General features: G+C 50.5%; 1 protein-coding gene across 2 annotated transcripts in view; it reads right to left on the bottom strand.

Annotated features, from left to right (window-relative positions):
• Positions 1 to 1,067: 1,067 nt before the first annotated feature.
• PARVB (parvin beta) overlaps positions 1,068 to 15,068 on the bottom strand; it is a 156,758-nt gene continuing 142,757 nt past the window's right edge. For both annotated transcript variants that reach the window (XM_049884619.1, XM_049884620.1), the window contains exons 12-13: positions 3,064 to 3,136; positions 1,068 to 1,923 (exon numbers count right to left, since the gene is read on the bottom strand). In XM_049884619.1, coding sequence (XP_049740576.1) covers positions 1,847 to 1,923; positions 3,064 to 3,136 — 150 coding nt within the window. In that variant the 3' untranslated portion in view covers positions 1,068 to 1,846. The remainder of the gene's footprint in view (positions 1,924 to 3,063; positions 3,137 to 15,068) is intronic.

Raw genomic sequence — 15,068 nt, 5'->3', positions numbered from 1 at the left:
GCTAGGGCTGTCTTTGTTATGTTAATGGATCGTGTCAGTCTAGGGCACTTTTAAACCTACTCACTTTTACATAAAAAGTGCAGATCAGGCACCAGCAAAAGCAGGTACAAGAGGGGGACGACAGAGGCCATGTGGAGATCTCCAGGGAATCAGGGACGCTGGTCTATAGGCGCTGAAGGGACCCTTCCCCCTGGAGCCCACGGAGAGTCTTCCCCTAGAGTTGTGCCTTGAATTCAGAATTCTAGTCTCCTAAACGACATATTGCACTGGGCAGATCTACTGCAAAAGTCCTCTTTAAAACAAAGATGTCACTTCGAGGACTCACCTGCGCCTGACCCGAGCCATGGTATCTTCAGTTGCTTCATATGCCTGCGAAAGGTGGACAGTGAACAAGGAAGACCGAAGAAGAATTGACGCCTTTGAATTGTGGCGTTGGAGAAGAATATTGAATATACCATGAAGTGCCAGTAGAACAAACAAGCCTGTCCTGGAAGAAGTACATCCAGAGTGCTCTTTGGAAGTGAGGATGGGAGGCTGTGTCTCACACACTTAGGACATGTTATCAGGAGGAACCAGTCCCTGGAGAAGGACATTGTGCTTGGTAAAGTAGTGGGTCAGTCCAGAAGATGGACTGACACAGCGACTGTAACAATGGGCTCAAACATAGCAACGACTGTGAGAATGGAGCAGGACTGGGCAGCATTTCTGTCGTGCACGGTGTCACTATGAGTTGGAACCTAACAACAATAACAAACTTTAAGACAATAAATTTCTGTTCTTTAAAACCACCCACTTGTGTTATTTCTGTTATAGCAACACTAAGAAACTAAGACGCCTCCTTCCATTTTAAAAAAGTTTCTAAAGATGCAGCCACTCCCAAACAGGGCCTTTGAGATGAAGGAAGCCATCAGACCCAAGCCATCTCAAACAGCACTTTTAAGGGAATCCCTGGGTGGGGCAAAGGCTTAAGTGCTTGATTAGGATCTGAAAGTTTGGTGGTTTGAACCCACCCAGAGATGCATCAGAAGACAGGCCTGGCAAAGCACTTTGGAAAGGTCACAGCCTTGAAAACCCTAAGAGTGGCTCTACTCTGCGCACACGAGTCAGAATCGACTTGACAGCAACCACCAAGAGGAAACCAAACAGCCCCTTTAGAGACGGCTCCGCACTCAGCCCCCTCGGCCACAGCAAGAAATAAAGAGATGCCCTCGGCAGTGTGGTCTTCCTGTGGACCCTGGCAGCTGGGTCATCCGGGATCTTGGGTGTTTGTGCAAAAGCTACATAAAAACAGCCCTGAGTGGTCAAGAAGTGATGGGAGCCTGGGGTGGACATTCGTGTTGCTATTGAAGCTTCTGAGACTTGTGAGTGAAGTTTTCAAAACTGCAAAGCCCATGTCACTAAAAAGACCTCATTCTGAGAATATTGCAGGCCAGGGGATTTCCCCGAAACAGTCACCCCGAGTCCACAGAGCCAGCAGTTCCTGCCAAGCTTTGTGGCATGTTTCAGGCAGGACACCTATGGTCTCTAATAGCTCCACCGAACAGAATTCAGGATGCACTCCCTCCAATGCGCTGGGAGGTTTGGGTTTGGGCTTTTTTTTTTTAATCAAAGCAGACAACAACAGACAAAGTATCAGGGAACGAGGTGATACGATATCGCAAACACAAAGGCACCACTTCTTAAAACCCTCCGTGTTCAAAGGCTCCTCCCCACTGAGAAGACACATGGCAAGGAGTAAGGGACAACCAGTGAGAAGGGCAGTGGGAAGCCACGGGCACCTCCGTGGGAAGCACGGGGCACAGACACCCTCTTCTTGCCGGAAACTGTCCCTGCAACGTCTCTGCCGTCACTCCATGTTCTTGTACTTGGTGAACAGGTTGTACAGGACCCTCAACGTGGACTTGAGGTCCAGGTTCACCACATCTGTGGGAGGAAGCAGAGAAATTCATGGGCCCTGGCGTCCTCTCTCCTGGTTGGCCGGAAGTGAACGCGCCCGAATGCCCGCAAGGCCTGTCCACCTCTGGGGCCAGCACTTCGCTAGTCAGCAGGGGCAGCTGACTCCCTGCACAGGCCCTGGCTATCCTCTCCAGTTACTGCTGGCTCTCTTGAAACCAGGGGTAGGGGGAGGCACTGGTGGTTCAGTGTTAGAGGATTTGCCTTCCATGTGGGAGACCCAGGTTCAATTCCCGGCCAATGCACTTCATGCGTAGCCACCACCATCTGTCCTTGGAGGCTTGTGTGCTGCTATGATGCTGAGCAGGTTTCAGCAGAGCTTCCAGACTAAGACTAGGAAGAAAGGCCTGGTGATTTACTTCTGAAAATCACCAACAAAAACCCTATAGATCACAGTGGTCTGACCCACAACCAAGAGTGGGGATGGTGCAGGACCAGGTAGCATCTCGTTCTGCTGTGCAAGGGGTTGCCATGAGTCAGGGGCCAACTAACAACACTTGACTCTGACCTCCAGGCTCTAATGCCCACTGCATGTCCAGGATGCGCTGGACAGCACCATCCAGAGACACACAGGCTGCTGTGAGGGCCCCAGCACTTGCCACCACACCCCCAAGGACGAATGCCTGGGATGGGGACAGTGATGTCCCTTAGTCCAATCTGGAATTTATATCAGGACCTGGCATCTATTTTAAGGTATGTAGAAGGGGCCTCTCGACACGGGTGTGACCTGTTGAGTTCCTGCTCTTGAAATGGCCCTGCACATGGGCGCCAGGGGGCGTCCACCCCAACACTCATTAAATCTCACTAAGCCTTTAATACATTTTCAAGGCATGAAACAGCGTCTCCAGCTGGAGCCACCAACTGGAGAGGCACTTAAATCCCAAGATCTGAGGGTAGAGGCCACCTCTTCAAAGTCAAGTGGTTATTAGCAAACCGGCACCGTCAGTGCTGCTGGCACGGGCCCCTGGCCTCCGGGATGAGGGCTGGAGGTCAGCAAAGCCTGGTCTTTGCTTCTGGCCAAGCACAGCGGGCTGTCAGCCACTTCAAAGGTCTGCTTTTTCTCCCCTCCACCCCTGCTCTCCCAGGGGACCCAGGTCAGGAAGGCATTACCTTCAGGGCGAGCCTTGGGTTTCTTGAGTCCCCCCTCCAGCATCAGCTCAAAGGCGAACGCCACGTTGTGGACCTGCCCGGGGAGTGAGAGTTAGTGCCGGTGCTGGAAGCTCTGCGGCCCACCCCGCCCCACCACGCCCACTGCTCCCCTGGGAGGTGGGGAAAACAGCTTTAGAATCACTGTGTCCATAAGGGCCCTGAGAGCACCAGACTGGGCACCGGTGGGCAGGGAGACGTCAATGAGACCACACAGTTTCTAGATGGTCTCACTTCTCCACTGATGACCAGGGGCTGCAAAGATGCAACAGTGAAGGGGCAAAGTCTGTTCTCAAGGGTTCGAGGCTCCCAAGTGCCTGCTCAGCCCCAGGCCCTGGACACAGCCAGATGGCGAGGAAGTGACAGTGGCCCCATTTTACAGATGGGAAACTGAGGCTCAGAGAGGACCAGTCACTTTCCAGGGCACAGCCACATGGTGAGAAGATGACAATGACACCATTTTACAGGTGGAAAACTGGGGCTCAGAGAGGACGAGTCACTTCCCACAGGTATCAGCCATGGGCACTGTCCCCAGAACAGAGTGGACACTCTGTCTGTAAGGGTCTTAAAGTGCTGAGCGTGGATGGGATGGACTCGCTGGGCCATCAGCACAGCTATGTCCTCTGTAGGACACAGTGCTCCCAAGGGCAGGGGTGGTCTTGGCCCTGGGCAGGCACCGTGGCCCTGGAGGAATGAAGTCAGCCGGACAGTGCCTGGAAGTTTCAACCTGCAGGACCCTGGTCCTGACCCGTGACATATAAAATGCCAGGAAAAGGTGGACATGTCCCCAACCCCCACATGGTTCATCCCTAAAATTAAAGGGCTTAGAACAACTAAGCCATCAAGGGTGCCTGAAGGGCCAACTCTGCTAAAGGCCGCTGGAGAGGTTAAGAAATGCCTGCTTCAGTGCACCTGGAGTCCGCCGGCATCACAGGAGGCAGGTGACCAACCCCATCACCTCCGCACCTGCTTGTCTCAAGCCAGTGCCGACAGGGGCAGGAAAGGGCCACCAAAAAAGGGGGAAAATGCTGTGCTTCAAAGTTGGAAACAACTTCAGGGCTCTTGGAAATCAAATATCCTTTAAACACTAGTATTTTGAGGATTTCGGTGTAAATGAGTCAGAAATATGGATAACAATTTTACTTGCAATGTAGTTTAATAATTAACACCAAAAAACAAGTTGAGGCGGGGTGGGGAAGCTTCCAGGGTACAGCGGGTGACAGCATGGGGCAGGCCGCACCATCAGCTGGGCACCTACTGAGAGCCGGTTCCAGCTTGGCCAGTGGGGGGTAGGGGATTTGCACCCAGGGCCAGGTTCTTGGAAGCTTCCAGGCTGTTGGGGAGGCATACTGGGAAAAAGCAGTGGAAATACCTGGTCCAATGTCAGCGTGCCAACCGGCAGTGCAAGAGGCAGCTTGGGGGGCAGTGTGCCAACCTGCAGTGCAAGGAGCGGCTTGGGGGGTGGTGTGCCAACCTGCAGTGCAAGGAGCGGCTTGGGGGGCAGTGTGGGGTGTGGGGAAGGGGCTGAGCGGGAGGATCACATAAGGGAAGGGGTGTGAGTGAGAGGGCAGTCCATCTCTAGACAAAATGAAGTTGGGCTAGACTAGGGTGTCAGGTGGCCACCACGTGAAGGGTGCTTTCAGCACAACCCTCACTCTCTACCCCCCTGCAAAAAAAAACCCAAACCTGTTGCCATTGAATCAATTCCGAGTCACAACAACCCTATAGGACAGAGTAGAACTGCCCCATAGAGTTTCCAAGGAGCGCCTGGTGGATTCAAACTGCCAGCCTTTTGGTCTAGCAGCCTTAGTTCTTAACCACTATACCACCAGGGTTTCCTCTCCCCAGGTGGGGCTTACCTCCACTTTTCAGAGGAGAGAGCTGAGGCTGAGTCAGGTTAAGATGTCTATACTGAGAAAGCACACAGGGTGAGGAGAAGGAGCCAGGATTCAAACCCGCCTACGTCTGGATTCAAAATCTGTGCCCTCCAAAGGAGGAACATGGTCCGGCTCCATTTACATGAAGTGTGACAGACACAGAAGGCTCAGAGGTCACCAGAGGTGGGGGGACGGGCAGGGAGAGGGAGGCGTTGCTCAGTGGGTATTCAGTGACTGTCGGGGTGATAAAAATTTATGGGAACAGTTGGTGGTGATGGTTACAGAACACGGTGAATGTAATGGATATCACTGAGCCCTACACTTACGAGTGGCTAAAACGGCAGATTTCATGGTACACATACTTTACCACACTAAAAAAGAGTCAAAAAAAAAAAAAAAAATCTATGCCCTTCCTCCAAAAACATCCTGTCCTGCCCCCACCAGTCACAGGCACTTACTCCCGGCCTTTAACAGACCACCCTGGTGGCGTAGTGGTTAAGAGCTACGGCTGCTAACCAGAAAGGCCGGCAGTTCAAATCCACCAGGTGCTCCTTGGAAACTCTATGGGGCAGTTCTACTCTGTCCTATAGCTCACTATGAGTCGGAGTCATCTCGACAGCAATGGGGTTTTTTGGGTTTATTAAAATAATATAATTCTCACACACACACATACACACGCACACACGCATACACATGCACACACACACGCACTCAACAGGTTTTGAATCAAGATGGAGACGCCATGACAGCAAGGAGAGAAACAGGAAGAAAAAAGTCAGGCTTGGAAGATTCTTTCCCGATGTATAACTAATCAGTGCCAATTTGGGAAGCTCTCCAAGAGCCTCTCCCGGGCCTCTTGAGGTCTGAAGAGCCCTCTCCCTAAGCACAGAGGGTAATTAGCTAAGGAAAGCCCGTGCTCCCTGCTCAGAGGGACGAGGCCAGGCCACTGCTCACTGGGGAGGGCCGGCTCCAGGAACTGCCTGGGGACCTTGAGCCTGGTCACCTGCTGAGCCCACCCCTGCCCCCAGGGAGAACCGTTTAAGGGGGAATGTTTCCTCCGAGCCCGTGCCTGCAGCTACTCGGCTCAGCCGTAATTGGTTTTGACGGAAGATTTTCCTTCGGCTTTCTTCCAGGCTCAGGAAAGCTGCCGGAAAGAAATTGCCACCATTCTCTGCTTGTTATCTCTCAGGAACATACTTTTGCCCCAAACAACCTTTATGGTCCAGCTGAGCTGCTTCCTCTGAGGCAACCAGAACAGCAGGCAGCTCCTATGAGACCTGACAGGAGACTGGGAGACCCCTGAGGTGGATGGGAGCCAGGCACAGAGGGTGCCCCAGAGCCCTGCACCCCGGCGGCTGCGAGCCACCCACATTGGCAGGAATCCCTAATGTCCGTATTCTCTGCAATTCAAGGAATTTTAGAAAACCTGGCCAAGTGGAGAAAGAACAGAAAGTTCTGGACCAGGAGTTGGCTCTCTGGCTCTGCCCTGCTGCCTGTCAGACCCTGGGCTCTTCTCTCAGCCTTCCTGAGATGTTTCCTCCTCTGGGAAAACTGAGGGAATCAGAGGAGGTGTCAGAGTGGAAGGCACCTTGTGTTATGGATTGAATTGTGTCCCCTCAAGATATGTATCGAAACCTTAACCTCTGTGCTTGTAAATAGGACGCTGTTTGGAAATAGGGGTGTTCTCTTATTCTGTTAGAGAAGGCATACCGGAGTAGGGTGGGTGGGTCCTGAACCCAATCCCTTCTCAGCTATAAAAAGAGTAAGAATGGACACAGAAACACACACAGGGGGGAAAACAGACACCACGAGCGGGTCGTCTACAAGCAAAGGAATGCTGAGGATTGTCAGCAGGCACCAGAAACCGGGAGAGAGACCCACAGAAGGAGTCAGCATGGCCAAGGCCCTGATTGGGACTTTTAGTGTACAGAACTGTGACACAAAAAATTCCTCTTCTTTAAAGCCACCCACCCGGGGTATTTCTGTTACGACAGCACCAGGTAACTAAGATACCTTGAAACTGCAAAGCCCCCACTGGTATTTTCTTGTAGGAATAACCTTCGAGTCCCCCCGCCACAGAGACAAGGACTCCGCAGAAAGATTATCAATGCTCACGAGGGACTGAGGGCAGAGCCCGCTCCGCACAGGATAAAACCCAAACGGTGCACCTGAGATAGTGCGTTTGCCTGCAGTGACCTACGGGGCCTGGACTGTCCATTCTCACTTCTTAAAAAAGAAGCCATTGCCATCCTCAGGGACTGGTGGTCAGGGGTAGAATTCTCACCTTCCGTACAGGACACCTGGGTTCGAGGCCCAGCCAGTGCGCGTCCTGCGCAGCCACCACCCATCTGTCAGTGGAGGTTTGCACGTGGCTGTGATAATGAATGGTGCCTTGGCGACTCAGTGGTTAGGAGCTCAGCTGCTAGCCGAAAGGCCAGCAGTTCGAATCCACCAGCGGCTCCTTGGAAACCCTATGGGGCAGTTCTACTCTGTCCTATAGGGTCGCTGTGAGTCAGAATTGACTCGACGGCAATGCGTTTAGTTTTTGGTTTATGAACGGGTTTCAGAGGAGCTTTCAGACTAAGACTAGAAAGAAAGGCCTGGTAATCTACTTCTAAAAATTACCCCAAACCCAAAATTAGCCAATGAAAACCCTATGGATCCCAAAAGTCTGATCTGCAACTGAGCACGGGGATGGTGCGGGACTGGGCAGTATTTCGTTCCATTGTGCGTGGGGCTGCCGTGGACTCTGCAGTGTGTGGGGTGCCGTGTGGGGCTGCTGTGGACTCTGCAGTGTGTGGGGTGCTGTGTGGGGGCTGCCGTGGACTCTGCAGTGTGTGGGGTGCCGTGTGGGGCCGCCGTGGACTCTGCAGTGTGTGGGGTGCTGTGTGGGGCTGCCGTGGACTCTGCAGTGTGTGGGGTGCCGTGTGGGGCTGCCGTGGGCTCTGCCGTGTGCGGGGCTCCCGTGCCCAACTGGACAGCAGTTAATAACGTCAGTACCACCCGGGGATGGTAGTTGATGATGCATCTCCAGTTTTTCCTGTTGAACGTCCATTTCCTCCTCCAGAAAATGCAGAGCCATTGCAAAGATGCCCAGTGCCAGAGTAAAGGCCCTTCAGGGGGTCTCAGGCCCACAGGTGATTCTGATAAATGATCACCTGGCACCAGCCCCACCTCTGTAAAGACTAAGAGCTGGGCTGTGGGGCCAGCCTGAACTGGGCTCCATTCTACAAGTGGCTGAAGCCGCCTGCCTGTCAGGTACTTGTGGCTTAGGAACGACTTCCCAGTAGCTGCTTCAGGAGGTGGGGTACGATGGTCAAGGCTATGTGTCAGCTTGTCTAGCCCATAACTCTCGGTAGCTTGGCAGATACTACGGAACCACCCTCCATTTTGTGATCCCATTGTGAATAGCCAGTTGAAAGTGGAGTTTCCCTGCGTGTGTGGCCTCTCTCACCCTCTTTCGATCCTGCATCTGACTCACCATCCTCTGACCTCAGGTTCTTGGGATGTGAGCCAATAGCCTACTATCTGACCTGCAGATTTTGGGATTCTTCAGCCCCTGCAACCATGTGGGTCAGGAGAAGCCTCCTGCCTGGCCCATGGATTTGGGACTTGCCAGCCTCCACAACTGCGTGAGCCATTTCCTTGAAATAAATCTCTCTCTCTCTTTATGTATATATGTACACACTTCACTGGTTTTGTCCCTCCAGAGAACCCAGCCTAAGACAAGAGGCAAAGATAATCCAGGGGCTGGGACAAACCAGGTGAGATAAGAAACCACCAGATGGTTATATGAGCCTTTCTAGTCAATTTGCCCAATATTATTTTAAGAGTTTCTGCTTTTCCTCCCAGTTCAGTTTTCAAGAGGCCATCCAATATACAATGATTGGTCTCTAACTGCCTGGAGCAACAGAGGAAGAAGGAGATCCAGGAATCAAGAAGGAAAAAGTTTGCAAGTCTAATCGCCTCCATGAAGTACTATCTTTCTGGCTGTAAGACCAGAAGAAATGGATGGTGGCTGTCTACCCTTACTGAACATTTTCAATCTGGGACCCAATGGATGGTTCTTGATCAAAAGGAGGAGAACCGAGGAATGGAACTTCAAATTCTTATTGGAAACCAGACTTATTGGATACGTTGAGACTGGAGGGACCCCCAAATCAAAAGTTGCCTAGAAAACAACTTTTGAATCTTGAGTTAAAACGATCCTGGGGGGAAAAAAAAACCAGTACCATCAAGTCGATTCCAACTCATAGCGACCCTACAGGACAGAGTAGAACTGCCCCATAGAGTTTCCAAGGAGCGCCTGGAGGATTTGAACTGCCAACCTTTTGGTTTAGCAGCCATAGCACTTAACCACTACGCCACCAGGGTTTCCGATTCCAGGGAGGCATCATTAAACTAAACAACAATTTAGCTCAATAAATAAAGAATGTATGTATAGGACTGTACCCTATTTTAAAGAATTACCTATATGAGATTGAAATGACAACAGTAACTCTAAACTTAAACTCTTTGCGTCTTAAAGTTTATGGTGGTGAAACAATACGGAGAATGGAGACACGATGTGAAGAATGCAATCATTGTCAATGAACTGTACATGTAAAAACTGCTCCAGGCCAATGGGTTTCTCTATATATGGCCCTTCTCACCCTGGGTTTGTAGTTCTGCTAAGATGATTTGCTAGGCCACAATCTTGCAAAGGGATTGGTTAGTCCACTATGCAAATAAGATATGTAAAACACTTGCAGGGATTGGTCAATTACTATGCAAACCAAGTGGCTGTGGTCTACCTAGGGGATTGGTCAGTTCTGCCACCTTGCTAGGCTTAAAAGAGCCAATCCCACAAAGGCTGAGGGAAACCTCACTACCATCAAGAAGAGCCAGGAGTGGAAGGCATCCTTTAGCCCAGGGGTCCCTGTGTTAAGATCCTCCTAGACCCAGGAGACAGACAGAGCTGTAACACTGACAATGGCAAGAGTCTGTGAGAGACAGTAGTGGTAGGAAACAGCACGGCACGGGACCAGCAGGTGGCTGCTGTGGGCTCACCAGCCCCCAGAGCGAGAGAGCTAAGTGCCTTTGGGCAGGAGGCTTTCCGGAAGAGCCGGCTGCCTCCAGGCACTTACCAGTGGAGCAACAGAGCTATAACACTTACCCAGGCTAGGCTGAGGCCAAGAACGAGGGCTGGGGGCAGAGGCCGAGAGTGAGGCCTGCCTCCACTGACAGCTATCTTGGTTGGCGCTGTCCTGATTGACGGACTGTATCTTGTCTCTTGAGTTGTATACTGTCAGTTCCAATGGTATCCCGTCTCCTCAACTGTACCTGTTACTTCTCTAATAAACCCCATAGTGTGAGTGTGGCCTGTGAGTTCTGTGTGGCCATTGCAATGAAGTCTCAAACCCAGCAGAGAGGTAGAGAGTGCCGTGGGGAGGACGGCTGGTGTTGGAATTTGATGAAAAGGTTGGAGAGAAGCGGTATGTCTGACCTCCGCCTCACAGGAATGAGTGTGGGGCTGACGCTGATGGTGATTCTCCTCCCCTCTTGTGAAGTTAGGGACCACCGCCACATTACAACTGTTCAATGGGTGTATGTTTTCTCGTGTCTATTTAAAAAGGAAAAGAAGCCACCAGAATCTCCTCACTCTGAAGAGAGAGCTCAGCTGCTGCTGTGACACCCTTTCAGGAGCATCAGTGGGGTGAACAGTGTGCTGTCGGGACGGACAGTGCAGTCCCTAAAATAGCTTCCCTTCAGGCTACCTATTCAGAAGCAATGGCCGATGATTCAGGTGTCTTTGCTACCTCCCAGGCTAGGGCAGCAGCTGACAAAGACTTTCATCCTTGCCTCAAAAGGAAGACAGCCGGCCGGGGCCATGCGGCCCTTGCCATTTGTGTGCCTTTGCTCTGAGAGAAGCCCAGCTCCAGACCTCAGGGCTCCATGCACTACGCCCGCCAGCCTGTTCTTAGCATGAACAAAGGAAAAATCTCTCTAAAGACAGGCTTCTGCAATTATCAGTCATCCCAGAGCCTGGAAGTACATGAACCTCTTCACCAAATTATCCGTCTTCTATGTCCAGAACAGCAGGTAAAATATATTTAACAGACCATTTGCCGTTTTAGCCATTTTAAGTGGCGCATTTCATGACCAAGTTCTGCCCAGTCTGCACACTCCGTCTGCCCCCTCTTGCTCCTTCTCTCTCCTCTCTCTCTCTCTCTCGGTCCAGCACGGTCTCAAACTTGCCAAGACCTTTCTAATCTGTCCTGATTCCCTCTCAACAGACAAGACAGGAGCAGCCAGGCTGTGAGGTGCCAGGAGTGAGCAGATGGATAAATCCTGGCCCCACGGTCCGGCTGTTTCTCCGTCTGCCGCCACCGGCTTACATGGTCTGCCTCCCTGACTTCCTGGTCTGACAATCTGAGAAAATAAAATGTCAGCTGCCTGTGAGTTCAGACCAATACAGACAGGCATGAGCCAAGGTTCTGAAGGCAGGGCACCAGAAACAGTTGCTACAGGGCGGAGGCAGACTAGAAGGGAGCCCGCTCACCACAATCTAAGTGGGAGGCCCTGGGACCCAAGCAATCCTATTTGAGGAGTTTTCCGAAGAAAACAATCCAAAGGACTGGAACAAAAATATCTAAGAAGATACCCTAAAGCATTTGTTGTTTTAATATTTCTGCTGCTTTATGTACGTATATATAAACCCATTGCCATAGAGTCTATTCCGACTCAGAGTGACCCCATGTGACATAATAGAACTGCCCCATAGTTTCCAAGGCTGTGATCTTTACAGGAGCAGACTGCCACATCTTTCTCCCGAGGAGCAGCTGGTGGATTCAAACCGGGGACCTTTTGGTTAGCAGCCAAGTGCTTAGCCACTGTACTACCAGGTCACATTCTGTCTCTCTCTCTCTATATATAGCTTTTTTTTTTTCTTTTTTAAGGATAAAAACCCACTGCTGTCGAGTTGATTCCAACTCATAGAGACCCTATAAGGTTTCCAAGGCTGTAAATCTCTACAGAAAGAGACTGCCACATCCTTCTCCCACAGAGCCACTGGTGGTTTCAAACCGCTGACCTTTCAGTGAGCAGTCAATCACTTTAACCACAGCGCCACCAAGGTTCCTTTTTTTTTTTTAAATAATTTTTTTTTGTGCTTTAAGTGAAAGTTTACAAATCAAGTCAGTCTGTCACACATAAGCCTATATACACCTTACTACATACTCCCACTTACTCTCCCCCTAATGAGTCAGCCCGCTCCCTCCCTCCAGTCTCTCCTTTCGTGACCCTTTTGCCAGTTTCTAACCCTCTCTACCCTCCCATCTCCCCTCCAGACAGAGGACACTAACACAGTCTCAAGTGTCCACCCGATACAAGTAGCTCACTCTTCATCAGCATCTCTCTCCAACCCACTGTCCAGTCCAAGGTTCCTTTTTAACGGGTAGATACCATTTATTTATTTGGTCTCTGTGCCAGGAACTGTGCTAGACTACAAAATTTCATGTACTTTTCACAATCAACCTTTGCCATTGCTGTTAGTTACCACTGAGTCGGGGCCAACGCACAGCGCCCCCCCAAGTGTGCAGAGCAGAGCTGCTCCACAGGGTTTCCAAGGCTGTGACTTTCAAAAGCAGGTTGCCAGGCCTTACTTCCAAGGCACCTCTGGGTGGGTTCAAATCGCCAACCTTTCGGCTGATAGCTGAGCACGTAACCATGTGCACCACCCAGGGACTCAGGCTTTATATTTTTAATCGACTTTATTTTTTTTAGACCAGCTTTAGCTTTACAGAAAAGTTGTGTAGGAAATATGAGGAGTTTCCACCAGCCCCTCCTCCCTGCACAGTTCCTCCTATTAGCATCAGGCATTCCTGTGGTCCTATTGTGGTTTTTTAATTTTATTGTGGTGGAATTGGGGAATACAATTAACATAGAGTTTACCATTCTAGGCATGTTAAGTGGCATTAACTTGTTCACCACATTGGACAAACATTACTACCATGTGTCTCCAAAACATTTCATCACACCAAACAGAAACTCTGTAACCATTCACCAGTACTCTGTACCATTCAGCAGTCACTCTGTAACCATTCACCAGTACTCTGTACCATTCAGCAGTCACTCTGTAACCATTCAGCAGTCACTCTGTACCATTCGGCAGTCACTCTGTAACCATTCGGCAGTCACTCTGTAACCATTCGGCAGTACTCTGTACCATTCGGCAGTCACTCTGTAACCATTCGGCAGTACTCTGTACCATTCAGCAGTCACTCTGTAACCATTCAGCAGTCACTCTGTAACCATTCGGCAGTCACTCTGTAACCATTCGGCAGTCACTCTGTAACCATTCGGCAGTACTCTGTACCATTCAGCAGTCACTCTGTAACCATTCAGCAGTCACTCTGTAACCATTCGGCAGTCACTCTGTAACAATTCACCAGTACTCTGTAACCATTCGGCAGTACTCTGTACCATTCGGCAGTCACTCTGTAACCATTCACCAGTACTCTGTAACCATTCGGCAGTACTCTGTACCATTCAGCAGTCACTCTGTAACCATTCACCAGTACTCTGTAAGCATTCGGCAGTGCTCTGTAACCATTCGGCAGTCACTCTGTAACCATTCACCAGTACTCTGTACCATTCAGCAGTCACTCTGTAACCATTCACCAGTACTCTGTAACCATTCGGCAGTGCTCTGTAACCATTCGGCAGTCACTCTGTAACCATTCGGCAGTACTCTGTAACCATTCACCAGTACTCTGTAACCATTCGGCAGTCACTCTGTAACCATTCGGCAGTACTCTGTAACCATTCGGTAGTACTCTGTACCATTCAGCAGTCACTCTGTAACCATTCGGCAGTCACTCTGTAACCATTCGGCAGTCACTCTGTAACCATTCACCAGTACTCTGTAACCATTCGGCAGTACTCTGTAACCATTCGGCAGTACTCTGTAACCATTCGGCAGTCACTCTGTAACCATTCGGCAGTACTCTGTAACCATTCGGTAGTACTCTGTACCATTCAGCAGTCACTCTGTAACCATTCGGCAGTCACTCTGTAACCATTCGGCAGTCACTCTGTAACCATTCGGCAGTCACTCTGTAACCATTCACCAGTACTCTGTAACCATTCGGCAGTACTCTGTAACCATTCGGCAGTACTCTGTAACCATTCACCAGTACTCTGTAACCATTCGGCAGTACTCTGTAACCATTCGGCAGTACTCTGTAACCATTCGGCAGTCACTCTGTACCATTCAGCAGTCACTCTGTAACCATTCACCAGTACTCTGTAACCATTCACCAGTACTCTGTAAGCATTCAGCAGTCACTCTGTAACCATTCGGCAGTCACTCTGTAACCATTCGGCAGTCACTCTGTAACCATTCGGCAGTACTCTGTAACCATTCGGCAGTCACTCTGTAACCATTCGGCAGTCACTCTGTAACCATTTGGCAGTACTCTGTAACCATTCGGCAGTACTCTGCACCATTCAGCAGTCACTCTGTAACCATTCACCAGTACTCTGTAAGCATTCAGCAGTCACTCTGTAACCATTCGGCAGTACTCTGTAACCATTCGGCAGTCACTCTGTAACCATTTGGCAGTACTCTGTAACCATTCGGCAGTACTCTGTACCATTCAGCAGTCACTCTGTAACCATTCACCAGTACTCTGTAACCATTCACCAGTACTCTGTAAGCATTCAGCAGTCACTCTGTAACCATTCGGCACTACTCTGTAACCATTCGGCAGTCACTCTGTAACCATTTGGCAGTACTCTGTACCATTCAGCAGTCACTCTGTAACCATTCACCAGTACTCTGTAACCATTCGGCAGTCACTCTGTAACCATTCAGCAGTCACTCTGTAACCATTCACCAGTACTCTGTAACCATTCACCGGTACTCTGTAACCATTCGGCAGTCACTCTGTGACCATTCGGCAGTCACTCTGCGACCATTCAGTGGTACTCTGCGACCATTCGGCGGTACTCTGCGACCATTCGGCAGTCACTCCCAGTACTCCGCGACCATTCGGCAGCGGTACTCCGCGACCATTCGGCAGCGGTCCTCCGCGACCATTCAGCGGTACT

Source organism: Elephas maximus, chromosome 4, assembly GCF_024166365.1.
Source record: "Elephas maximus indicus isolate mEleMax1 chromosome 4, mEleMax1 primary haplotype, whole genome shotgun sequence".
Classification (NCBI taxonomy): domain Eukaryota; kingdom Metazoa; phylum Chordata; class Mammalia; order Proboscidea; family Elephantidae; genus Elephas; species Elephas maximus.
This window is presented reverse-complemented; position numbering and strand designations above follow the sequence as displayed.